Genomic DNA, 24,716 nt, shown 5'->3' with positions numbered 1-24,716 from the left:
GATGATGAGACGTTTGTTTTTTCTTTTCTGTGGAAATCCACGGCATGATCTGTCAGACGTTATGTAGGTTGGTGTAAAACATAAAGAAATATTCATGTCATACTGAAGAGAAATTTTCTAATGAAAATCAACTTTTCTTGGCTTTGGAAACTTTTTACTTTAAAAATCTCCTACTGCTCCCACTCCAAAAATATTTGAAACATTTTGTTTAGGAAATAAGTAAAAAGGCTTTGGGGGAAAAAATGAAAATGAGTCATTATTGTGACATACTGAATCAAACTGTTGTAAAAGTAGGTCATTATTGTTAATTTTATGAAAATAGGTCATTATTTTGAGCTACAATGTCACATTTGACAAAATAAGTCATTATTTTGAGATAATTAATGAAAAGTAAGAAAAAAAATATTCCTCCTTTTAAGATATGACTTCAGAATCTTGAGAAAACAAGGTATTATCTCTACATACTATGTTATTATCTAGAGAAAATAAGTAATTTTGCTTGTATAGTAAAAATACTGGTAAATCACAGTACAGTGTAGTTGGTAGTTGCACCGTTTGCGTTTTGGCCCTCGGGGCGCCTCTTCCTTTGCTCTTACGTGGCAGCACCCAGACTGCTCCTTCTGTCCACTCGCAGCGGTTCATGCAGGCGGCCGCTGGGAGCGACTCCTCCTCAGCGAGTCCGCGGCTTTTCGAGTGTTAGCCTGCGTTTCCCCCGAGCAGAGCTAAAGCCGCTGCCCTGTTTTTTTTATAATCTTATTTTAAAGTGCGCTTGAAGGGTCTGGTCATGTTTACCTTTTCAGAACTCATGGTCCTTTTGGCGACGTTGTCCGCCACCGCGTCCGGCTACTTTGTGAGCGTGGATGCCCACGCTGAGGAGTGCTTTTACGAGCGGGTCAACTCGGGCACCAAGATGGGCCTAATGTTCGAGGTAGCTGAGGGAGGCTTCCTGGACATCGACGTGGAGGTAAATATGTTAACTAGCTAGTCAGCCCCGTCTTGTAAATACTGCGTGCGGTGGAAAGCACTGCAGTCATATTAAAACTGGCTGTCTGGTGGCTGGAAGCAGAAGGGGGGTCGGCAATTTACTGGGGCGACACTTCGGTAGTCGGAAGCGTTTTCCCGCTAGCATAGCATAGCATAGCAAGACAGCTAGCTAGCTTGGTTAACGTCTGTACTAGCCTGTTAGCCGAATTACAGAGGTGGCGAATCCAGGCCCAAAAAGTAAAACTCCACCCCAGGATTTTGTGATAACTGACTCTATATTTATGCTGAGCTGTAGCACAGCCGCCCAAGCAGTTCGGATAAAAGCATGGGGCGGATTTTTACTTTCTAGACTTAGATTTGTTCCCTCTGCCAAATTTGTATAATGCTAGCTAGCTAGATAGCGAGCCGGCCAGTTAGCTAGCTAGCTAGCTAGCCTGCCTTCGAAACATAAAAATACTAAATTGAATTTCTTGCTTCAGTGAAGTTAAACAGTCACTTTGATATCAGCACTAATACATATGAGTCTTGGATAACGTTTGTAAGATGTATATTTAAACACGGACTCAAACGTTTGTAGCTAACAGCTGCTGTCTTCGACTCAAGATCCTCTTAGCAAAATTATCTTTTTGTCTGATTAGTTTTTTCAGGTAATTAGCTAGTTAGTTTCCAGATTGAAATCAAGACAAAACTGAATGATCATGTCAGGCAGAACTGGACCTTTCATCAGCCATCTGGTGTCTCAGCCACCTTTGATGTAGCTAGCAGGTTTGACATGCCTGGCTTTAGACATAGTGCCAATAGGTTCATGTCTGTCTGCTCCAGAGAGTCCAATTCGATTGGCAATACTGCTCTACAGGGATCATCTGTCTGTGTGCATTTGCACATCTGTGGCAGCAATGGGTGCAACCTTAAGTAGCTGAATGCATATGCTAGAAGGGATCCCCACACCGTTTGGGCATGTAGTGTATGCTTTTATTATATTCAGCATAAATAATACGAGTGCCGTAAGAATCCTATTAGCAAGAACGATGCACAAGTCTTTCTGAACACGGCTTTCTGAACAGTCAGTTAAAACAGCTATTCTAAGTCAAAATGCATGCTCACACCCTGCTGTTACCCTGAGTGACTTTGGTGACTCTGAGGCCGTGTAAACATCACATTAACATGGTGATGGATACATCCAATTAAGTATGTACTGCAATCTGTCAAGTTTGCCAGTCCCGACCTCCCTCTCTTGTCTAGAAAAGACAAGGGACAAAGTAAAGCTTTACAACTACATTTTGGAACTTTGCTGCATGGATTTACTTCCATTTAGCCGCAAAAGTATTAGTGAGGTTGTTCACTAATGTTATGCAACAAGGTTTGGCTCCTCAGCTGCGTTCCATTTCATCCCTAATGTGCCGGGTGAGGTTGAGGCCAGGGCGCTGCACAGGCCGGTTCAGTTCATTTAACTGGTTATTTCATTGTAGAAAGCGTCTTCGTCAAACTGTTCCACAATGTTGAGACACAGAAATCTCTGGGACCTTTTTCTTCACTGTAACTATGGACTCCAAACTATGAAAACCAGGCCGTTCTTCTTTCTCCAAGGGCTTGGTGCCTCGGGATTTTTCGCCTTGTTTGTTCGTTAAATATTTGAACTAATGATTTACTGCCCTACAGTGTGAGTGGCTCACGTTTAGTGTTCACAAGCTAGCCATGGCTGTTTTGTTTTTACATCACCTTCTTGTAATCTGATTACCAGTGAACTCTGTATAAGTGAAGTTTATGTTGTATGACAGATTACAGGCCCAGATGGGAAGCAGATCTATAAGGGAGACAGGGAGTCCAGCGGGAAGTATTCTGTGGCTGCACACATGGACGGTACCTACAAGTTCTGCTTCAGCAATAAGATGTCCACCATGACCCCCAAGATCGTCATGTTTACCATTGATATTGGAGAGGCTCCGAAGGGCGATGGCATGGAGACTGAGGGTATGGTATGGTGTTGTGTTGTCTAGAGTGGTGTTTTCCTCCCTAAAATAACCCAGGTATACTTTCTGTATTAGAAATTCTTACTCTTTCTTGTGTTCATTATAGTTACACGTATTTATTTTGTAATTACTGGACATTATGTAAATACTCCAGAAATGTACTACCTGATCTCTCTTCTACTCAGCCATCTACTCAGCCAAAATGGTTGTAAATGACTGTAGAGCAGTGTTTCTCAACCCTGGTCCTCAAGGCCCACTGCCCTGCACAATTTAGTGCATTCCCTGCTTTTACACACCCACTATAACTCAGAAATATTCTGTTAATCAGCTGATTAGTTGGAGCAGTGAAGACACTATAAAGTACAGGGCAGTGTGCCTGCAGGACCTCCATGGTTGAGAAATACTCTTGTAGAGTACAGATGTGATAGATTGGGTCAAAGAACACTGGAGTATTATGTTAGCATACTTAAAAAGCCATGTTACCTGTGCAGCTTTTCTATAGCCTCTCTTTAAAAAGGCTCATGGTGAACATTTGAGAACTCACCCCCTGAAAAAGTATAGTCTTATTGCATGACTTCTGCACAAAAGCCCTTGTACGTGTTGTGGAATGTTGCGTCTGGCTACATCTCTGTTGTCATTTTTCCTTACTTCCATCCTTTCGTCCTTTTCATTTCATCTTTCTCCCTCTCTTTCCTGCTTTCATCCTCCCCCTCAGTTGGTGGTGGCACCTGGGATGGTAGGTTAATTAGGCTGCATGGAAAGCTTACACGGATCTGTGACTATGCATTAGCCTTTCCGTTAGCTGTTGCTGTTTGAACAAAACATTAGAACCCTTTGACTGTGGGCAGTAACACACACTCACATGCACGCCACAGGTGTGGGTGTGTTATTGTTTTTTGGTCATGTGTGCAGTTGCCTTGCAATACCGCTAACATGAATGGAAATGGTTTGCAACAAGAGTGACGTTTATCTACAGTCCATTCCCTTGCATATAAGTGTAGTTTATGGCACATAAAAAAAAAAAGTAAGTAGACACAGCGCATGTCACGCATTATAATGCCTATGCTTAGAAATCAGAACTTAGTTTGATTATTGGCTTACAAGTGACCCACAATCTTGTGCTTTTTGTGCATTTGGTACTTATTCATGCAGTGTACTTGTTTAAATCACAATGTTTGATTTCTGGCTACACAAAATATGAATGTAAGAATTCCGTTGCCTTGTTCTGAGGGCAAATAAGGGACCTAAATGTAATCCCTTCTTTATTTTGCCGCACTACGTCGGGATGTGCATGCTCCTGTTCCATTAAGCATGTGCTCATTAGGTCACTGTTCCATTACAGCCCATCAAAACAAGCTAGAGGAGATGATCAACGAGCTTGCAGTTGCTATGACGGCGGTCAAACACGAGCAAGAGTACATGGAGGTCCGCGAGAGGATACACAGAGCAAGTAAGACCCTGTCACAAACTTATTAGAAAAATGACTCCAACCTCTAACCTACATAGATTAGTGTCACAGAGAAATGCAGCCTTCATATGCAGTAAAATGGGGGGGAAATTAATTCTCTGAAAAAAAAAAAGTCTTTGTCATGCGGCTACAAAAGACATGACTACTAACATTGTGTTTTCTTCATGTGTCTGCAGTTAACGACAACACGAACAGTCGAGTAGTGCTGTGGTCGTTCTTCGAGGCCCTGGTGTTGGTGGCCATGACCCTGGGACAAATTTACTATCTGAAGAGGTTTTTCGAAGTGCGGAGAGTTGTTTAAGTTGTGGTTTGTACTGTTTTGTATTCCAAAGTGTCTCATCGTTCTTTGGACTCATTCGAAGAATAAACAAGTAAACCTATTGAAAAACGGGAAGACGACCACCTCCTAGTCTTGTTATCTTTGAGACTAGGCATTGCCAGACTCGCAGAGTCTGCGAATGCACTCTCCACTTCCTGTCATGGTCCTGTGTAATATTTTGTATTTGCTTAAAGGTGCACTAACTTAAGACTTTCCGAGAATTTTACAACCGCTGTCCCCATCCTTGATAATGCAAGGTAAATCTTGGCCATATGAATATTTTGAGCAGGTTTGATCACCCTTCACCCTCTTGTTGGTATGTAGCATTTGAAAAAAGCATACACACATGTTCTCCTCTGTTTAACATGTTTGACAACTTGCATCATCACAGGACCCTTAAGAGGCTGCTGTAGAAACAATAGGATCATTGAGGCTAAAGTATTGTTAGTAGAGGTCAAGGCCTTTTAACTAAGGACCCAGTGTTCCTTTTAAATTACTGCAGTTTATTTTCTAAAGGCAACATTCTTTGGGATGGATTTTCCTGCTCCCACAGTTATAGCAAGGGTGGTTGTGAAAGGGTTATTTTTTTGGTTACTCTGTTGAGCTCTAATGCAAGCTACATTCTTTTGCTTTTCTGTTACTACAAGATATTTGCGGTTATCTTGCAAGAGTGCAAATAAGGACACAACAGACCATGTTTAGATTTTTCATTGTAAATGGTGGTGGTGTGAGCTTTTCTATTATTTTTTGTTTGTTTGTCAGATTCTTCACAATGGTTTCTGTGCCGACCAGGTGGCATTATCAGGTTTGTCAAATACTGAATTGTACAGTGCAAAACTGTTTCACGTTGATGTGTACATAATGTGTTGAGCGTTTTTTTTTTTTCTGCTTTTAAAGCCTGGTTTAATACAATGCAGCTAGTCAATATAGATAGTAGAAAAACAAATTCTCTACTTTTCTGTTAGATGTTTAAGGGAAGAAAGAAAAAAAGAAAGATAAATGGACTTTTATCCTCTGCATTTAGCTACAATTTTGGGTTGAAACCTGCTCAAAAGTTTTTGTTGGGTGTTTTGACAAACTCTCTGGGGCAAAAACATTTTGTTTCTGTAATTTCAGTCACCTCAAAGAAAATAAACTATTCCAGAGTACATACTGGAGTTTCTTAGGGCTTTATATTGGGACCTTTTGACTTAAGTCAGTATCAAATGAATTGATGCCGGGTCTGCTTATGCTTCATGATTTCTAACAGGAATGCTAAATGAATTGTGCTGAATTTGTGCTATTTGGGTTTTAAAGAATTTTAGATCTTGTAGCAATTCTTCCCCCGCTTGCACTACTCTCAAACAATGACTTTACAGGACAAGGTCCATTCATCCAATTTTTTTACACAGTGTACAGAAGCAGCTACAGGGTTTAAACGATGGAGAATACTAAAATCTGTCAAAATTAGAGATGCATGTTTTTTGTTTTTTTAATTTTAAAAGCCGCAATATATTGGAAGCAAACAGATTCATACGTAAGCATGAGTGACAGGAAAGCTAAACAAGTTGGGTGAACTTCATTTAAACAGCTAAGATGTGTTTTGATTAGGGAAATCATCAGAGAACTTGAAGACTACACGTAATGGTAGCAAATCATCTGCAGAGGAATAACTTTTGATTATTTAAGGGGGAAAATTTGATTACATGAAGAGTTGCATGACAATAGGGTGGGAGAAAGTTGGAGACCTTTTGGAGTAAGACATCTCCCCCAAACAAGGCAACAGGCCACCTTTAGCATATTGTCCCAAATATATTTTTTATATGGTTTTTATAGTTCACTTCTTTAACTTAAAGATGAGGTTTACAGGCAGGGTTTACGAGCTAGCTAAGCTGGAGATGAGTTTGTGACTTGTGGTTGATCTGTTTTGTGCGATAATTTAACACTATAAATTACTGCTGTCGTACATATTAAAGTGAAATCATTAAGGCAAATTATTTTATGAAAAATTAAACTATAATTTGACAAACTACACAATAGCTTGATGCAAGATTTGCTGGGGTGTTTTCTGGTGTAGCTCTATGCAGCACCCTATACACACTGTCCCCCTATTTCATGTTTCCAGTACAAAGCTAAAAAGAAAAGTCATTCTGCTTTACAGAATATTATATGGTTGATAGTTCACCTTTGGGGGGGGGGGATCAAAGCCCAATTGTGGATGATTCTCTTAATTAAATCAGCCATGTGACACAATGTTATGAAAGGTTTTTGTTTTGTTTTTTTTAGTAACACAGATACATGCTCACAAGCCAAGCGCAATCTGAATATTCAAACCGGATCATCCAGTGCGAGTCAAGAAGACCATAATTGCTGTTGGTGCAGAATTAAACAACGATGACCAACAATGCGAATTAGCATGAAGGTCAGGGGGATCTTGATTTGATTGCACGTCTCTGTAAGAGCCAGTGGAGAGTATTACAAATAGAGTTTGATGAGCTCGTCGCTAACCGCGGATGGCGTAAGCACACCCAGGTCAGTAAACAGCAAGGTGATGAGGGAGGGAGGGGTGTAGTCGATTATGGGGTGCTCCTGGTTGAGGTCCTCTGCAGTTTTCAGAGTATCTGCTTTATACTGAAGAGAACAGGTTGGCTGTTAGTACAACCCTTCGTTAAATAAAAAATAACTCTAAAAATGTGTGTGTATGTATGTATGTATGTATATATATATATATATATATATATATATATATATATACATATACATACACACACACACAATCACCACACTCAATGCATGTTCAGCCTGCTTTTTACTTTATATTTATATTTATATTTAAAAATTTTGGCTGACATCAGTCATGTCTTTTGGTTGCTAGACTTCTATGATTTTGGTTATTGGAGTTATGGGGCTGATGTACATTCACCAGTGTTTTCAAAGATATAAACATATTTGGTGACAGACAAGTGCATAACATATGGTAATATGCTGGTCCGGTGCAACTTTACCGTTTTCAAATAATTAGAATAAGGTTAAACCATAGATAAAAATTGAAGACCTTATGATAAACTCTGGTCAGTCTTGAAAGTTCAAGATCATGTAATAAATCAGTTTAGGTTTGTGATGATTTAGGTATGAAGTTTGCATAATTCCAACTGACACGCTATAGGTTTGTAATACATTAGCCTTGTAGCGCCAGTGCACAACTAAAGAAGCTGACACAAACGTCTTGGATGACCAACTACATTGAGGGTAAGAGGATTTGTAAAAACAGCTGGGTATGTGTTAAAAAAATTCCATTAACCAGATCAGCTGAACAACAAATGCAATGCTATACACACACAACTGGCACAGTTATTTGGTTGCAATTTCCATGTCACGCTAAAAGCAATACCTATGGTATATATAAACATACACCGACCACCCATAACTTAAATGTCACCTCCTTGTTTCTACACCCATTCCATCAGCACCACTTCATAAAGGGGCACTTTGTAGTTCTAGAATTCCAGACTTCCTTTCACCCTGTTTTTCAAAGATTTTTTTAGTGAACTCCACAGGACCATGTAGTATTTGGATCTTTGTAGTACCAGAAATATCCAGTCAACAGTGTCCTGTGGGCAGTATCCTGTGAGCACTGATTAAGGACTAGAGGATGTCCAACACAAACTGTGCAGCAACATATGAGCTTCTGTCTGGGACTTTCCATCTACAAGTTGGACCAACTAGGTAGGGGTGGCTGAGTGGTTAGAGATCCGGGCTATTGATGACAGGATTGTGGGTTCAATACCCGGGCTCGGCAAACTGCCACTTGAGCAAGGCCCTTTACCCTCCCTCCCGGCGCCGCAGCAATGGATTAATACCAATTAATACCTGCTCTGACAACTGACGAACAGGATAAAGGGAGGCCAAGAAGGTGTCACAGATGAGGGACACAGATGGACTACAGTCTGGAATTATAGAGTTACACAGTGCTCCTGTAAGTGGAGCTGATCTAATGGACAATCCATGTATAAACAAGGCGGTGCTGCTAATGTTATGGCTAATTGGTGTATTAATATAATTTTTATATATATTATTTTATCATAGTAGTTCAACAATTATAGGTATGTTAACCAATCAAAACCAGGTTTCCAAAAAGGAATCTCAGCATGGCTATGTCACAGTGAACATTCTCAGTGTCTCAGTCAATTGAACTAAAGAACAAGGATTTGAAGGAGCTCACCTTAAATCTGTGAGGCACATCTTGCTGATTTAGAGGGTAAAGACGCACAAATTTGAAACTTTCCGCCACAACGTAAAAGGGCTTGTTGTGTGCCTTGGAGCATACTGCCATCTGGTAGGTACCAATCTGGAGGGGTGATATGGCATCAGTCACATCGTCGTCACAATACACAATGTTAATGTGTTCATGTATTCGAGTTCGCAATTCTATATTCATGATGAAGCATAATCGATTTATTGGACTACAGTTAAACCTGTAAGGTCATAATTGCTATGAAACCCTAATGGATTTTGTTTTCCCCTGAAGTACACTTTTAATATTTTGTGGTTTTATGTGCCAAAATAAAATGATGTCATAAATCACATTTACATTTTCCAACCCCACTTCTTTCCTCTCGGTCACACAGGTTGTTTTTGGTACTGTGCCTTGACAACTTAAAGGAAAACTTTCTTAAAAATGTTTAAAATGTTAGAAAAGCACTTCCAGTCTGAATAACTGGTTTGGAACACTGCACCTTTGGGGATGCTTAATATCTATTGGCCCAATGGATTTAGTGATTTGAAATATTAGTTGAACAGGCTGCATGTATTAACCGTACATTTTGAATGGGGGAGAAAAAGTGATATGCACTTGTGATCTGACATAACATATAGTACCCACAATATGAGATAAAGACATCAACAGAAAAGTGTGCATATATGTTCAGGCATGGGACTGACCTTGTTAATGATGCCTCCACTTTCTACTACCCCCTCAGCACCAACTATTACCAGGTCTACCTTCTCCATGATGTATCTGGAAAGCATTCACAAGCCTTTATTATAATATTCACTTTAACAAGATAAGATAAAAGGACCAACACTGCAAATCAAGACACTTACTATTCACCTTTAAGCCCAGCATAGCCCAGTGAGTTTTGTTTGGGTACTTATAATGGGAAACAGAATTACAAAACCCCTATCTTACCCGACTGCAGCGTCAAGCACTATGGTGACGGGGATATTAAGTCTTCGCAGTTTGTCTGCCATGAGTTTTCTGAAGGCACAGAAGGAAACACAGAATAGACCTACATTAGTGAGTTGAAAGCTCAAAACCTTTTCAATACCAAAATATGGCAAAGAGCTCAATACTTTAGAAGCTTCAAACCATGTTCAGTGAAGGCTGACACTGTATTTTACATGCATTCTAAAAAAAGGTACCAGAAAGGAACCCTTTCAAAGACTACATAATGTAAAGGCTCTTTTACCAAGTAAAGGAATATTTTGAAAAATCTATTTATTACATACTCCAAATGCAGTCAGCCAGCAAAAACGTGTTTGGCATCTCATAGATGCTGGACTAAAACGGTCAATAAATTTCAGACGAAATCTTAATTTTCACTTCAAAATCTATTTAAAAGCTACGTGCAAAAACCATAAAGACTTAAGTATTCAAGCTAAAATGAGCAATATTTCATCATCAACATAGCATCTCACTGTGTAGTACTATTAGTTATACTACTTAAAGTGAAGAACTGACTGTGAAAATGAAGTCTTTGGTAGCCTTGAGTAAAACAATAGCACATTGTGGTGAGGTAAACATCATGCTGTGTTCTCAACCACATCCGCTTGTCTGAGCAAAACTAAAGAACACCTGGATGAGTTTTGAGCGGGTGAGAGATGATTTTGGCAGTGCATTTACAGAGGTGACAGTTGATCCAGAGGAAGTTGAAATCATGTTCGTTCAATCGTGTGCATACATAAATATATCAATGAAATCATCAAACATGATACAAGGCGAGATCAGTGGGACATCAGTTCCTTAAAACCAATCTTGGACCATATTGGTGCAACTTCTTAATGGTGCATGAATGCTATTAAAGTGGCTCACCCAGCCGAATCTGGTTGCGATTCGGTGACGTAGACGGTAAATCGTTTCTTTTCAGCTGCTGCGCTTGTCAGAACTTTCAGAACAACCCTGGACGAAGAGTGAGTGAGGATTTTCTGAAGAAAGAAGGCATAAAGGCATAAATACCGAGTGAGGGCTCATGTAAAATGTAATTAATAGTTTAGACAAAAGGTTTAGTGTCTATTTTGTCTCTTTAGTAACACTGGAGGTACGAGGCTAGCATTGCAGACTCAATGTGTCAATGTGGCTTAGAACACAGTATGATGTACTTAGGTAATGAACTGTTAAAAATATGAGCATGGGTCACTATAGAGTAATAGTGTTAGTAGGCAGCATTAGCCTCATACCTCCTCCTGAAGAACTTGAAAAAAAGCTAAATTTGTGAGATACATACAGCTCCATCTTTAATAAAGGTGTGGCAGAGTTTGGCCACTTTGCCCCTGGATAAGAAAATTTTATTCAGAAAGAGTTCACCTCTCTCTATCATCACATTCCTGCACTGCGAAAGATCCTGAGAAAAGAAAACAGGTAAATGTATGCTTAAAATGAGCCCAGCAGATTTGGTTTGCATCAAACTAAAAGAAAAAGTCATTACAATGGATTCAGAAAGTATTCAGACCCTTTTATAGTTTTGATTATGTTGAGGATTTGAGTTTAAATAGAAATTAATCTGGACTTAATCACCATAATGAGTTTTTTTAAAGAGTTTAGAAACTTAATTTTCTTTAAAAAAAATAGATTCTATGTTATTATAGCATTCATCCATTCCTCGGTTGTTATAAGTCTCCCAGTTTGAGTCACTGAGAACACTGCTGAGAGCACCCCAGAGCACGAAGATGCTGCCACCACCATGTTTCACCAGAAGGATGGTATTAGGCTGTGTTGACTGATTTTCACCATACATGATATTTGTTTAAAGTGCAGACACCCCATAAACATGTCTGCTTTTTCTTGCTAAATACATGTTCTTACTTTGTCATTAGGGGCGGTTAAGTGTAGATTGAGGAGTAAAACGGCAATTGTATCCATTCAAAACAAATCCACAACACAAAGTAAGGCTGCACAATAATGGAGGGGATAAAATTACATTGTGTTATTCCACTATTTGCATTTTGCATGGTGCCAATTGGTTCATGTTTATCGGCTCCTGAAAGTCCAATTCTATACATCTCTACAGGGACTAGACATGCTGTGTGGATCTAGTTAGCTAGTTTGTACAGTCTAGAATACAAAAGATACCTCTAAGCTTAGAAGCTACAAAACGGTACAATGTGAATATTAATATAATTTTTACAGCTTTCTCAACATATTTTTTTACATTTACATTTAATCTATTTACAATTCTAAATAGTGGTTCCAAACATTTAAAAGGTTCTTGGAAAAAGAGTGTGTTTATATATGCGACTAACCGGATTCTCTAGTGAGGTAAGGCTGATGAATCGTAGGAAAAGCTCTCCTCCAGAGGAAACAGCCACAGAGGAATCGGCCTCCTGCAGGCGGCCGATAGCTTTGGTCAGGTTCTCTCTCAGGCCCAAGATGGTCTCGCCTGTAAAATGGCAAAGCCTCCAAATAAGCATTTCCCCCAAAGTACTCTGATGGAACGAACAATGAATAAAAGCTAGTAGAGGCCAACTAGCATGGTCTTATTTGCAGGGGGTTACAATTATGAGCCAAGTTAGCATTTCTGGTCAAATTAACAACAAGAGCTATGCTGGCAGCATCACCAGATTCAGCTGCAATATAGTATTTTTTTAATACAATTATGGGTGTACTTGAGAGATGTAAAGTACTAAAAGACTACTTTGGATAAACAGCAATGTTAAACCATTAATTTTCTTCTTACCCAACATGTAACTCAGTCAAGACATGTCTCAGGTGTCTGCAGAAGCACCCTTTAGTTTCTCCATTTTATTTGCATGTATTACAACAATTTTGCCAGACTAAAGTTATAGAAACTTGCGTTCTTGCTAAGCCAAATATGTTCCAACACAGTTAGGTAAAACCCCTTTTTCTTCATTTTGATTGATCCATTTTGCTGTCATCAATCAGCTTAAGCCTGGTGTGTGTGAGTCAGTGAGTGGATGATCTTGTGCTCATAGTCACTTACTCTGATCTCTCTTCAGGAACTCCAGAAGTGAGCGTATGGCGGCAACGGCAGAGGCCACATCAGGATCCTGGCTCATCTGCGTCCTGAAATACTCCACCAACTCTGCAGTCAAACAGCAAAGAGTAATATGTTCAAAGAGAATCATGCCCAAAATAGTGTACATGTCTTGTACTATTAAGATATGATGTAAAACCCAAACTGACATTGCACATAGGCCCAATTCCTCTATTTGAAGGTCACCTATATACACAGTGGCACATATTTGGGCACCCTTTGTCAAAGTTCTCATTCTGTCAATATAAAAGATAAATGGATCTCCAAAAGGCAGGAAGTTTTAAGATGAAACATTTTAAGTAAGATCAACATTTTAAGCAAGATTAGTGTATTTTTTTTCTTGTTTTGTACCATTTTAGAATAAAAATAAGGGGGGGGGGTGGAGTTGGAAAAGAGCACCATGAACGTTTGGACTTCCCAATAGATTTAAGCTCTAAGATAATTCTTACCAAGGTCTCAAAATAATGATCCTAAACACACCTAGAAAGAATGGCCAAAAATAAGAAGAAACAAACAACAAGAAATAAACAACTCTTAGCTGCTACCAAAAAAAAATACAAGCTCTGATATTTGCCAAAAGGGGTGCTATTAAGTACTCTTTTTTTTAACAAAATACTGCTTCAGGCTCCTTTTCCTTTTTTGGTTTCTGTTTTGTTTTGTTTTTTACTATCAATTTTATACCTTTTTTAAAAAATCATGGCACATTTGCCTCGCTTTTTTCATGCCACTGTATGTGATGCCCTGAATATGGCTTCACTGAATTTAAGACCTATGGAAAGTAAGACCATCAGTAGTGTTTTTGTGGGAGATCTTAGAATTGTATATTTTTATACATTTACGCAGAATAATACATTTATATATCCTCTGCCTGTTTTTTTTTTTTATAATACTGGACATGCTTATATGCAACATGTAAGACCATGCAATACCATTCAAATATGATGCTTAAACATTGAAGCCAAATACACGAAGCTCACGTTTTGACAGTCAGGGTTCCCTTCTAACAAGGTCTGCCATATTTGTGTCAAATGTCTCAGTTTTTGAAGTGATCCCACCTGCTGGCTAGCTAAGTGGTTTACTGCTTTCCATGTGGGTTGCTCTGTTTGACTAAAAACATCATTTAAAATAGGTTCAGTTGTGTTCAAGTACGAGAAACACGATCATTAGATTAACGTGGGTTTAAAAAAGAAAACATTAAAAACACACACTTATATCACGATCCATAGACAGAGAACACAGAGCCTACCTCCTTCATCCATGCCGCAAGGTCCAATCTTTTGGAGATGTTAAACCGTGGTGCAAATGTGCTGCAAAAGCAGACTCAGTTATTCCAAAAATCAACCTTGTAACTTGCCTCTCCCTGTTTACTAGGTGGTCATTCTGTAGCACGTTGTTGCTGATGCAATGGATTACACTATCCACGCTGTAAGCAGCCGGTGCACCACTACAGACAATATAGCAACGCAGTAAAAAATATAGGGAGGCTACTTTCACACAGTCTATAGGTTTCAGGGCTGATTTCCCACGAACAGGCTGTATGGTCGTATTTTGTAGCTAGCTAAAGTCAGACAGGTCCAGTGCGAACCCAGTCAGCAGTCGCTTAGTGATTACATCACACATGACAACAACCGAAATCTGCGACCACCGGAGGAAGCGATGGCTTCAGGTAACAGCCAGCTGCAGATGTGAGCTCTTTAGACTGTAGGCTTACGCTCACATATAGCAAGTGAATGGAGTTCAGATATATTTGAAATAGGGAGACGGTTCATTTGTTTTTACACGTGTTTGAATAGGCGACGCATTCGTGGCTTTTCTGCCACTTTACTAGCTAGCTAACATTAGCTCGCTGGCTATGCTAACGCAGCACAGACATAGCGGTGATGCTTGACTGTTGTGTACAAAGCATTTCTTTGTTTCTGCTTCTGACATGCTAGGTTGAAAACAGCATCAGATAGCTATATATTTTTTTAATTTTCCTAGCTTCTACAAGAAGTGCAAATAGTAGCTAAGTAGCATTGTGCAACAACAGGACAGAGAGCAAGAGCGAAATGTGCACTAAATATGGAGACAGGGAGTATCTCTCTCATACGTCTGTATGCCCTCAGTTTCTACATAAAAGAAGTTGTATGGGTCAACATTCACATCTCCAGAGACATATAGAAACTATTGATATCTGCCCACAGTTCACATATTGGTCACTACTGACTTGTAACTTTTAGCTATCAAGAACAGTGTTTCTCAGATCTGGTCTTGGAAAAGAAGTTGGGTCAAATATTCCCTGATTTAATCCTCCTGATCCTGCCTGTGAGGGATTTAATAATTGCTGGACGAACTAGATAAACACAAGAACCTACAGATTCCTGAAAGGGCTGTGGATTTTCATGTCTGGTTGATGATTTTATTATAATGTTTTTTAAGATCTCAAGTTTCTTTTTCGCAAAATCTTCATGTTATTGATTGGACATTTTGCACACAGATGTCCCTGTTTTTCTTTTTATTATTATCATTGCTGTCTTTTGAAGTCTGAATGAACTGCTTGTTGAGTGTGTGTACTTCAGTTATTTCCATGTTCTACTTAAGCATAATGTCACATACATCTGATACTGCAGTACAGCACATCTACACACATGCAGTGTCCCAAGTTTTGATTTGGTGCAATCAGACTAAACACACACAACGTTTAGGGGCACACATCTCTGCTTATGATCTTTTTCAGTAGCCTGTTTATATTATCAGGCCTTCATCTGAAGGGGCAGTAAGGAGCTTGTGTTTGCTGTAATGACCTTTTTCAGTGTGCCAGTGACTCGTTTATGACAGCACATCACAGTCATGCCCAGGGCATCCGTATGTTTGAGGATGATATATCAGGAAAACACTTTTTGTTGATTTATTTATTTACTTTTTTTTTCAATAGAAGTTAAGATGTAGTAGATGCCATGCGATGAGGTGCCACGTTCATCACAGATGAAAAAGTGATGAAAATTTTACCTATTATTAACAGACATTTATCTGTTTTGGTCTACAGAAGATGAAGTTAGTCTTCTGGTCATTGTGGTGGATGTCAACCCAATTTGGTGGGGTCAGCAGGCGCAGCGAGAACCTGAGGTACCTTACATATACATATATCTGTGTGTGTGTGTGTGTGTGTGTGTGTGTGTGTGTTCAAGCCTCTGCCTTGTTTTGTTTTTCTTCCAGTTAAAGAAACTAGTAAATGACAAGTAAAGTAAATGACAACTTGTACTTGATTTTTTTTTAAATCCCTTTTAGTTTACTCTCTCAAAATGTCTGGATGCTGTGATGGTCATGGCAAATTCTCATCTGGTTATGACCAGAACCAACAAGCTGGCGATTGTTGCCAGCCACTGTCAGGAGAGGTAAGACTGCTGATATGTGCATCAAAGTAGATTCCAAAATATGGGCATCAGCAGATGATGTTGTTACTGTTGCTGTCCTTGCTTTGACCGCAACTGTTTTTTGTAGCTACTGTTGCAAGGTTACACAAGGTTAGTTGATTGTTAGCAGATGCTTGGCATTGTTTGTGCAGACCTCAGCTTCAAGTGCAGCTGCTCCAGAGCACTTTGTTCTTTTGTCAGTTCTTTTCTTTGGAGGTTACACACACTGTGCATGCCCAATTGATGCCTGTGTCAGCAGTGGACTAACCATAAAGTAGCTGAATTTACACTATTGTATAAAAGAATACATTTGTGGGCAGAGCAGGGGTCGGCCAACTAAATAAGAAAATGCGTTTCATTAAAATTCTATATGTGCCTGTCTGAACAATGGATTCACTGTCCATTTTTCGTCTCTTCTTTCCTCTGAAAGCCATTTTCTATACCCAAACAAGCACTGGAAAGCTGGGGACATTGCAGGGGATGAGGTGCCACCTGGCAGCGGCGACGGCAAATACGAGCTCCTGTCGGTAGCAAACGACCTCATTGCCGAGGAGATCAGAAATCTCATGGCTAGAAGTGAGTTACATAGCTTGCATGTTTTTGCATATTTCCCACCTTTACCACTAGTTTTAATTTCCTAGCTGAATGGCAACTGGTATTGTGTTCCATTTGCCACAGTGTTTGTCATAATAATAGCAGCTTAGGAGTGGGTGATATATCCAACATCTAACATCATAATTCTTCAAGACATTTGAACAACTATGAAATATATATATATTAAATACTGTCAAAATACAAATCATTTTTCATCTGTGCTGCACTGAATTCACACAAGCTAAAAACAACAAACTGTCCCCTCTTTCTAATGAACAGGCAGGTCTGTGGTCTCCAGATATTTTCCACAGTTACATGGTGCTCTGAAAGGCATATTGTGACAACATGATGTAATGAGTATGATCATATCATACTCAAATTAGGTACCTCTATAACACCAAAGTTTGCAAGTAAAAAAACCCACTCCAGTGCGGTGATGTCATGCTCCCACCTCCAAGCTCTAGTCTCCCGCCTACAAGCAATAGTGTCATCAACATAGATAGACATATTTGTTCTTCTTTCTAATTTGGTTAAAAAAGAATCAGGGGAAAAATTTATTCTCAGCATTGGAAATGAATGGTGGGCCGGCGTAGGGTTACACTCCTAACTGCAGCGTGTATATCTTTTTGTTTTTCTTTATTAAAGCACAGGTGAAAGGGCACCAGACTGACACCTTATTGGCTGGATCTCTTGCCAAAGCTCTCTGTTGTATCCTTTAACAAGTTGAAAATGTGCACTTTCCTTACATTCTTTTAAGTGTTTCTGTTGTCTTAAACCACAGTTCATAAACTGTTCTGAATTTGTCCTCCATCTGTAGAATTCTCCTAAATGGCATAACACTCAGATATTCATAGAGTCTCTAAAGAATTGGAAGGTAAAGTTTGAGTTAATCATTGTTTTTTTTTTAAGCGTTGAATAATGATTTAGGTTAGAGGCAACTCTTCTTGCAGACATACTTCAGTCCCTACAATTTCCCTCCAATCCCAACCAGATTTAGATTACATTCGTTTCCAGCTGTAGTTTGTCTTATTAATTTGTTAAAGATCTGTTTCGAGAGTGACCTTTATGTCTGTAGTGAATTGTTACATTTTTATTCTCAGCTGGTCAAGACATGAAATCAAGGATATTGGTAAGCAGCTAGTTTCCTTTGGGTTCTTTTTTTTCTGAGTACAAATTCATCTAAGCATGGTTACCTAGATTGAATTTTACAGGTGGTAAAAGCAGCTGAGGATTGTGCTCTGCAGTACATGAACTTCATGAATGTAATCTTTGCCGCACAGAAACAGGTATTTGGTGAGATTTCACTCCGTTTTTATTAGGAAATTCTTTATATGACCATGACCAATTACACTTCTCTTACTTACACTTCCAGAATATCTTGATTGATGCGTGTGTCTTGGACTCAGACTCAGGTCTATTGCAGCAGGTATGTCTTTTTACGTGGTTTGCTTTACCATCTATCATTTTTGTAACTAATGACTGCTAAAGTAAGCTTAATGAGTTTAAGCTTAAAGATTGTCCCATGTCCTATAAATCAGTCTCATTATTCATCTACTTTGTATTGGTGGCCATTAACGGACAATAATGTAAATTTAGATAAATCATCATCAGAATTGTTGCACTAAATTATAATGGATGGATTTTGGTAATAACCATATCCATCTTATTGCTAAACATAATTTTAGGGCTTAGGGCTAAGTATCTGCCAATACCGAGATCGATATCAATAGATGGCTGTGAATTCTGATATTTATAGTGTTTATATATTTTTATATGTTGTACTTATAAACTAAAGTTTCAGAGCTATGAAATGCAGAAACACATGCAAATAGAGAGGCATAATAATAATAAGATTAATACCTTGACATATATAACTACAGAAAAACATAACATTACATAAAGAAAAAGGTTATAACATCTTTAGTTGAGAAAGTGTATCGCTTTATCGTTACCGATACTGAATCCAAAACTAGCGTTAAATATTGCTCTATTGATCTATAATAATAACTTTATTACTGTTTGTAACACAGTTAACATCTGTGGTTTCGTCTTATTTGTCTTATGTACCATGCATTGGCGTACTTCCTTCATTTTGCTTTCTACTACTGTACTGTACTTTGTTTTATGTCCATGTACCCCAGCAGTCTGTGCAAGAATGAAAATCTGTACTATAGCCTATTGTGAGCATTTTTTAATAGTAGATTAGAATTATTGAACAAAGGCTATGTTTACATGTAAAATAAAAACAAAAAAATAAATGATCACATATCATGCAAAAGAGAACAGAAGCACAATAATCAACATTCCCAGTACTCATTTACATTATTGCAATATTTGTATATATATTTCTGAAACTTGTTAGTTATGATATACAAAGTTGTCCATATGTGAAATAAAATGAGAAGTAACCTCTGTTTTTACAGGCTTGTGACATAACTGGGGGTTTATATCTGAAGATTCCTCAGAAGACCGCTCTAGCGCAGTATTTGCTGGTGAGAGAATCAGTTTCATGTCCGTCAGTGCATACACTAGTTTTGGCTGTACTCTGTCTTGTTTATATCCTGTTTATTTATCCAGTTTATGTACTTTCTTTATAGTAAAATTAAGTACACTGTAAGTTATTTAGTGTTTTAACAACTGTTGTCTCCTCATATTGTACATTTTATACTTGTTTTTATACTTGTTATAATTGATGTCATGCTAATACAAGATTACTAGTGTCACTTGTTGGTGAGAGATAAACTGGTACCAACCATGTTGCAGGCTATACAGTTGTGACTGGATGTTTGCATACACTCATTGTGAATGTCATGGCAATATTTGGCTTTCAGTTGTTGTTTTTTTTTGTTTTTTTGTTGTTGTTAGGGGCAAAGTTAGCCAGAGTTACTTAACACATCTTTAATAAGAAAATAAAAACAAGAAATTGGTGCACAGTTTTGTTTTTCTGAAATCAGCACGGGGTCATAAATAATTGTACAGCAAACCTAATATTTGGTTCAGTGTCCTTATCAAGTTGTACCATGACAAGATCTTTTTGTTTTCTGACAGAATTCCGAATTCCGAATTTTGGTATTTGACCACTTACTCTTCATGGTAGAATTGGTTGATTAAATATGTTGGTTTCCTGGCATCGGCCTGACCTTTAAGGGTAGCTCACATATTTTCAATAGTGTTGAGGTCAGGCTATCGGAAAAGCTTAATGGTAGCCTGCTTTGTTAATTCTAAGGCAGCTTTTGATGTGTGTTTGTGGTCACTGTCCTGTTGGAAAACCCACATAAACAAAATCTCCTTACTGCCATCGACATCGTTGTCTTTCATGTGTCCACTTCATGAGCTGGTGATTATGATCGTGTCTGTGGTTTTTGGTTTGGACAGTGGGTATTCCTGCCAGACGCAGACCAGCGTTCCCAATTAGTTCTTCCTCCATCAGTGCATGTGGATTACAGAGCAGCCTGCTTCTGCCATCGCAACCTCATCGAGATTGGCTATGTTTGCTCGGTGTGCCTCTCAAGTAAGTCTCACCCTACTGTTTTTTATGCTTTAATGCATTATCATTTATCTTGGGTGCAGCCGACCAGCCATATGACGTGTGCTTCATTAGTTTATCACGGGAGACTAACACTGCACTTGGTCTGTTGCCAATCTCATCTCTCTAAAATCACACGCAGAAACATCTCTCAACCAGCTAAAACCTCATCCAGATCTTAATGTGTTTGCGCAGACAAATTGAGAGATTTTTAGTAGACTGGAGATAGGATAGCATTTTTAACAAACACCAATCTCAAAAACATGCCTAAATATAAATTAGGCATGTTTATAAATCTTTATTATTTACATTAAGAGTATATTAAAATGCTAACCAACTAAAAAACATTTTATGAAATTAATAATAGCAGCCCCACCAGAAATTTATAATTGTTTGAAGTTTGTCTTATGTTGATGTCATTTCTTCTTCTTGTCTTGACATTTAACAGTATTCTGCAACTTCAGTCCTATCTGCACAACATGCGAGTGAGTAATTTTATATGAACAATATTTAATTTACAAATGACCTCAAAAATGTTTAATTGATGATTAATTGATGATGTTTTGTCTTATTTATAGGACTGCCTTTAAGATTCCCTTACCACAGATGATGAAACCAAAAAAGAAGAAGCTTAAAACTGCAAACTAACCCAACTGTCTGCAGCCTCAATGCCTCTAATATTAATGTATAAAGCGTTTTTATTTTTGTGTTAATAGTTTTGTAGAAGCAAAAGAAAACTTCAAAGTATGGACCAGGTGTTTTTTGTAGGAGACACAGACGAGAATAACCTTGTCTAACTATTAAGTATGAAAATGGAAATTATTGGAAGACTTCTTGTCCACTTTTGTACTGTAAATTGTAAATAAAGTTGAAAACATTTCATTATATTTTTTTATTATATTTTCTGGAATTTTCTTTTGCAGACATTTTTGGGTCACAGACGAAAACCAAGAATCAGAGATTGTGTGCACATCTCAAAGTTTAATGTTGGCATTGTGGTGATGGGACCATGTTGTTTGGTTGTAAAAGCACAAAAAACACAATAGTACAAAAACACAGAATTACTCCTACAAAAGCACAACTTTACAAAGTAAAATTATAGAAAGAAAATTATTTATTAATTATAGAAAAATATGTATACTTTTTGTTAGTCAGCTGTAGGGAATAAGACTTCCAAACGTATTAGTGCAGGGTTTACCAGTGATGCATAATAACAGAAATTTCAAAGGGGAACCCATCCTCCTCTGCTTGACCCCAGGTTCAAAACAAATACACAATATATCCAAAAAACAATAAAAGAATCGTCAGCCATCTGGTTACAACCTCTTCTACTTTTCAGTGCTTGGCATCATCAATGTACTGATCCCTGGCTTCAGATCCAGTCAGCTCACCTGAGCCTTGCTAACCAGACAGCATTTATAGCCCCAGTGGGAGTGGAGCCAGTGTGACATCTCAAGCATCTGCCTGAGCTGAGTTCTGAGCTGTGCATTCAGTTCTTGACTGCTAGCTTTGGACCCTATTCCTGGATCCTCAGACATGGTGGCAACAGCTACCACTTTCTGCAGCTTCACCTACCCAACCACCTGCTCCATTTCCCCTTCTCACCATACCTCCTGCTCCTCCTCCAGTTACTTTCCACTGTCCACAGCACTCATCTCCTGAGCAGCAGCAGACAATTTCCTTACTATCTGCCCTTTAAAGGCCGGTTATCTGGCTGAACATACACGTGTTGGATTGTACCCAGTGGGAAACAGAGCCATCACATCCATCACCAACCCTATTTGTCTCACTGTAGTGGCCATTCACATAGAAAGCATCTCACTCCTTATCACCAGCTCCCCAGTTTACAAAATGATCCTTGGCCTTCCCTGGAAAGAGAAGCACAACCCCTCCATCTCCTGGCCGACCCATGACATTGCAGCCTGCCCTCATTCCTATTTTAACCTAACTCAGGGACCACCTCCTGAATATCAAGAGCTAAAGAACTTTTTCTGTAAAACAAAGACCACTTAGTTGTAAATACATTTCTACGTCCTGACTCTAAGAATGCAAAAGTAGATGTTTTCTCCAGATTGTATGATAATGAGGAATTGACTACGGACCCTAAAATCATTCTGCCATGGTCTCTGACCTGTACAATGGGGATTGGACAAGGCTATCCATTAAGTTCCAGAGGCGGAGCGTATTCCAAAAGCTTGCCCATCTCTCCCTATATGTCATCTTACCCATATGTACTAGAGACGTTATGCTGTTAAGATATGAAACCATGTAGAGTCATGGTGTTTTAGTATGCCAATGCCAATGGTGTCTGATGAACTTTGTGAACCCGCTGGGCCATAACCTGGGCTCAAGCCACGGTGATTTGATTTTTTTCTAAAAAAATAAACAACTGGTAGTGTTTTGACTGGAAACAATGTAATTGAAAGGTAGTATCTCACAGTACTGTAGGTCAGTAAGGTGCTTTGAAGGCATCTAGTTCACGTATGGGAGGTTATGGCCCAGCGGGTTCACAAAGTTCATCAGACACCATGACTCTACATTTGTAGATACTTAAATGCCCACCCAGTTCCTTGTGTTCTGCCTTCTTTCTGCCTGGGTTCTTTGCATTCTTTAAGTGGCTGCAGCCCTAATCTCAGCAGATCTTTACTTTTCTTATCTACTGAACCGCCTTGGGAAGTTTTGGAGGCAAGCTTGTGAAGAAGCTGGACTGACTGCATCAGTCTGTGAACCAGTATCTGTTGGTCAGTGGTCATTAAACTGGACTGGCTCTCCTCAGCGGTGTTAGAGTCTTTGCAGACAGAACTCCCTGATATATGTTCTCCTTTTTTTCTTGTCTTGTTTTTCCTACTGTCTCTCTCTCTTAATCTTATAATTGTTTTCACTGCCTCTCTCCCTCTTTCTCATTTTTGTCTTCTCCCTGTCTGTTTCTCTCTTTCTTCTCTCACTCATTTTTGAAGGACTCTCTTTCTCTTCACCCCAGTTTGACCCAGATCCACCTCATAGCTTATTTCAGATTTGCTTTTGGCCTGAACCACTCTCTATGCCCTTAACTGAGCTTCAAACATCCCAGGATGACTTTGGCTTTACCAAGCTAACTCTCTGCTCCTTGTGACCTCTGACCACTTTGGTGCTGTTAGAACAGGAGCAAAAATTGCCTATTCATTTATTAGTAACAGATACAGAACTGTAGTATTGTAAACGGTTTAAATTTGGGGAAATTCTGATTGAAGAGCAGGATTTGTGGTATTGATTTAAGAATTATTGTGATTACCTGAAAGAACAGGTAACACTTGATTTGAAGGCTACCTTAATAGAGACATCATACTACCCAGAATCAGTGAGTAGTGGAGATGCGACTGGTGTAATATTGTTCTTACCTCTAGTAATCAGGGGTTGTGCTGGCGAGTAATGGCAGACCCAAAATGGCTCTGTCACAGGAAGATGTGCTACAGGACAGAAATGCAACATGAGTGTATTAGTTGTTGGGTTTTGATTACCATTGTAATCCACTTGCATTCTTTAAGTGGCTGCAGCCCTAATCTCAGCAGATCTTTACTTTTCTTATCTACTGAACCGCCTTGGGAAGTTTTGGAGGCAAGCTTGTGAAGAAGCTGGACTGACTGCATCAGTCTGTGAACCAGTATCTGTTGGTCAGTGGTCATTAAACTGGACTGGCTCTCCTCAGCGGTGTTAGAGTCTTTGCAGACAGAACTCCCTGATATATGTTCTCCTTTTTTTCTTGTCTTGTTTTTCCTACTGTCTCTCTCTCTTAATCTTATAATTGTTTTCACTGCCTCTCTCCCTCTTTCTCATTTTTGTCTTCTCCCTGTCTGTTTCTCTCTTTCTTCTCTCACTCATTTTTGAAGGACTCTCTTTCTCTTCACCCCAGTTTGACCCAGATCCACCTCATAGCTTATTTCAGATTTGCTTTTGGCCTGAACCACTCTCTATGCCCTTAACTGAGCTTCAAACATCCCAGGATGACTTTGGCTTTACCAAGCTAACTCTCTGCTCCTTGTGACCTCTGACCACTTTGGTGCTGTTAGAACAGGAGCAAAAATTGCCTATTCATTTATTAGTAACAGATACAGAACTGTAGTATTGTAAACGGTTTAAATTTGGGGAAATTCTGATTGAAGAGCAGGATTTGTGGTATTGATTTAAGAATTATTGTGATTACCTGAAAGAACAGGTAACACTTGATTTGAAGGCTA

At 39.0% G+C, this 24,716-nt stretch overlaps 3 protein-coding genes across 4 annotated transcripts in view; 2 read left to right on the top strand and 1 right to left on the bottom strand.

The window, feature by feature from the left end:
* Nucleotides 1-21,381, top strand: part of gtf2h3 (general transcription factor IIH, polypeptide 3) — a 161,960-nt gene extending 140,579 nt beyond the window's left edge. Inside the window, exons 1-13 of one of the 2 annotated variants that reach the window (XM_072664955.1) lie at nt 14,632-14,656; nt 16,016-16,095; nt 16,258-16,364; nt 16,813-16,958; nt 17,622-17,684; nt 17,821-17,850; nt 18,077-18,105; nt 18,188-18,262; nt 18,349-18,402; nt 19,400-19,468; nt 20,352-20,487; nt 20,951-20,987; nt 21,081-21,381. In XM_072664955.1, the coding sequence (XP_072521056.1) occupies nt 14,647-14,656; nt 16,016-16,095; nt 16,258-16,364; nt 16,813-16,958; nt 17,622-17,684; nt 17,821-17,850; nt 18,077-18,105; nt 18,188-18,262; nt 18,349-18,402; nt 19,400-19,468; nt 20,352-20,487; nt 20,951-20,987; nt 21,081-21,150 (906 nt within the window). In that variant the 5' untranslated portion in view covers nt 14,632-14,646 and the 3' untranslated portion in view covers nt 21,151-21,381. Of the gene's footprint in view, nt 1-14,631; nt 14,657-16,015; nt 16,096-16,255; nt 16,365-16,812; nt 16,959-17,621; nt 17,685-17,820; nt 17,851-18,076; nt 18,106-18,187; nt 18,263-18,348; nt 18,403-19,399; nt 19,469-20,351; nt 20,488-20,950; nt 20,988-21,080 lie in introns of those variants that run through there. The other variant, XM_072664956.1, reaches the window with a different exon arrangement.
* Nucleotides 608-5,889, top strand: LOC140542110 (transmembrane emp24 domain-containing protein 2-like). Its single transcript, XM_072664957.1, has 4 exons — nt 608-964; nt 2,763-2,955; nt 4,297-4,404; nt 4,599-5,889. Exons 1-4 carry the CDS (start codon nt 785-787, stop codon nt 4,721-4,723), a joined length of 606 nt encoding a protein of 201 aa, XP_072521058.1. The 5' UTR covers nt 608-784; the 3' UTR covers nt 4,724-5,889.
* Nucleotides 6,976-14,575, bottom strand: eif2b1 (eukaryotic translation initiation factor 2B, subunit 1 alpha). Its single transcript, XM_072664953.1, has 9 exons — nt 14,237-14,575; nt 12,937-13,038; nt 12,239-12,375; nt 11,224-11,340; nt 10,812-10,924; nt 9,909-9,977; nt 9,662-9,737; nt 8,943-9,068; nt 6,976-7,351 (listed from the first exon to the last, which is right to left on the bottom strand). The coding sequence occupies exons 1-9, from the start codon at nt 14,247-14,249 to the stop codon at nt 7,196-7,198; spliced, it is 909 nt and encodes a 302-aa protein (XP_072521054.1). The 5' UTR covers nt 14,250-14,575; the 3' UTR covers nt 6,976-7,195.
* Nucleotides 21,382-24,716: the final 3,335 nt, after the last annotated feature.

Source organism: Salminus brasiliensis, chromosome 20 (assembly GCF_030463535.1).
Source record: "Salminus brasiliensis chromosome 20, fSalBra1.hap2, whole genome shotgun sequence".
NCBI classification, from domain to species: Eukaryota; Metazoa; Chordata; class Actinopteri; order Characiformes; family Bryconidae; genus Salminus; species Salminus brasiliensis.
This window is presented reverse-complemented; position numbering and strand designations above follow the sequence as displayed.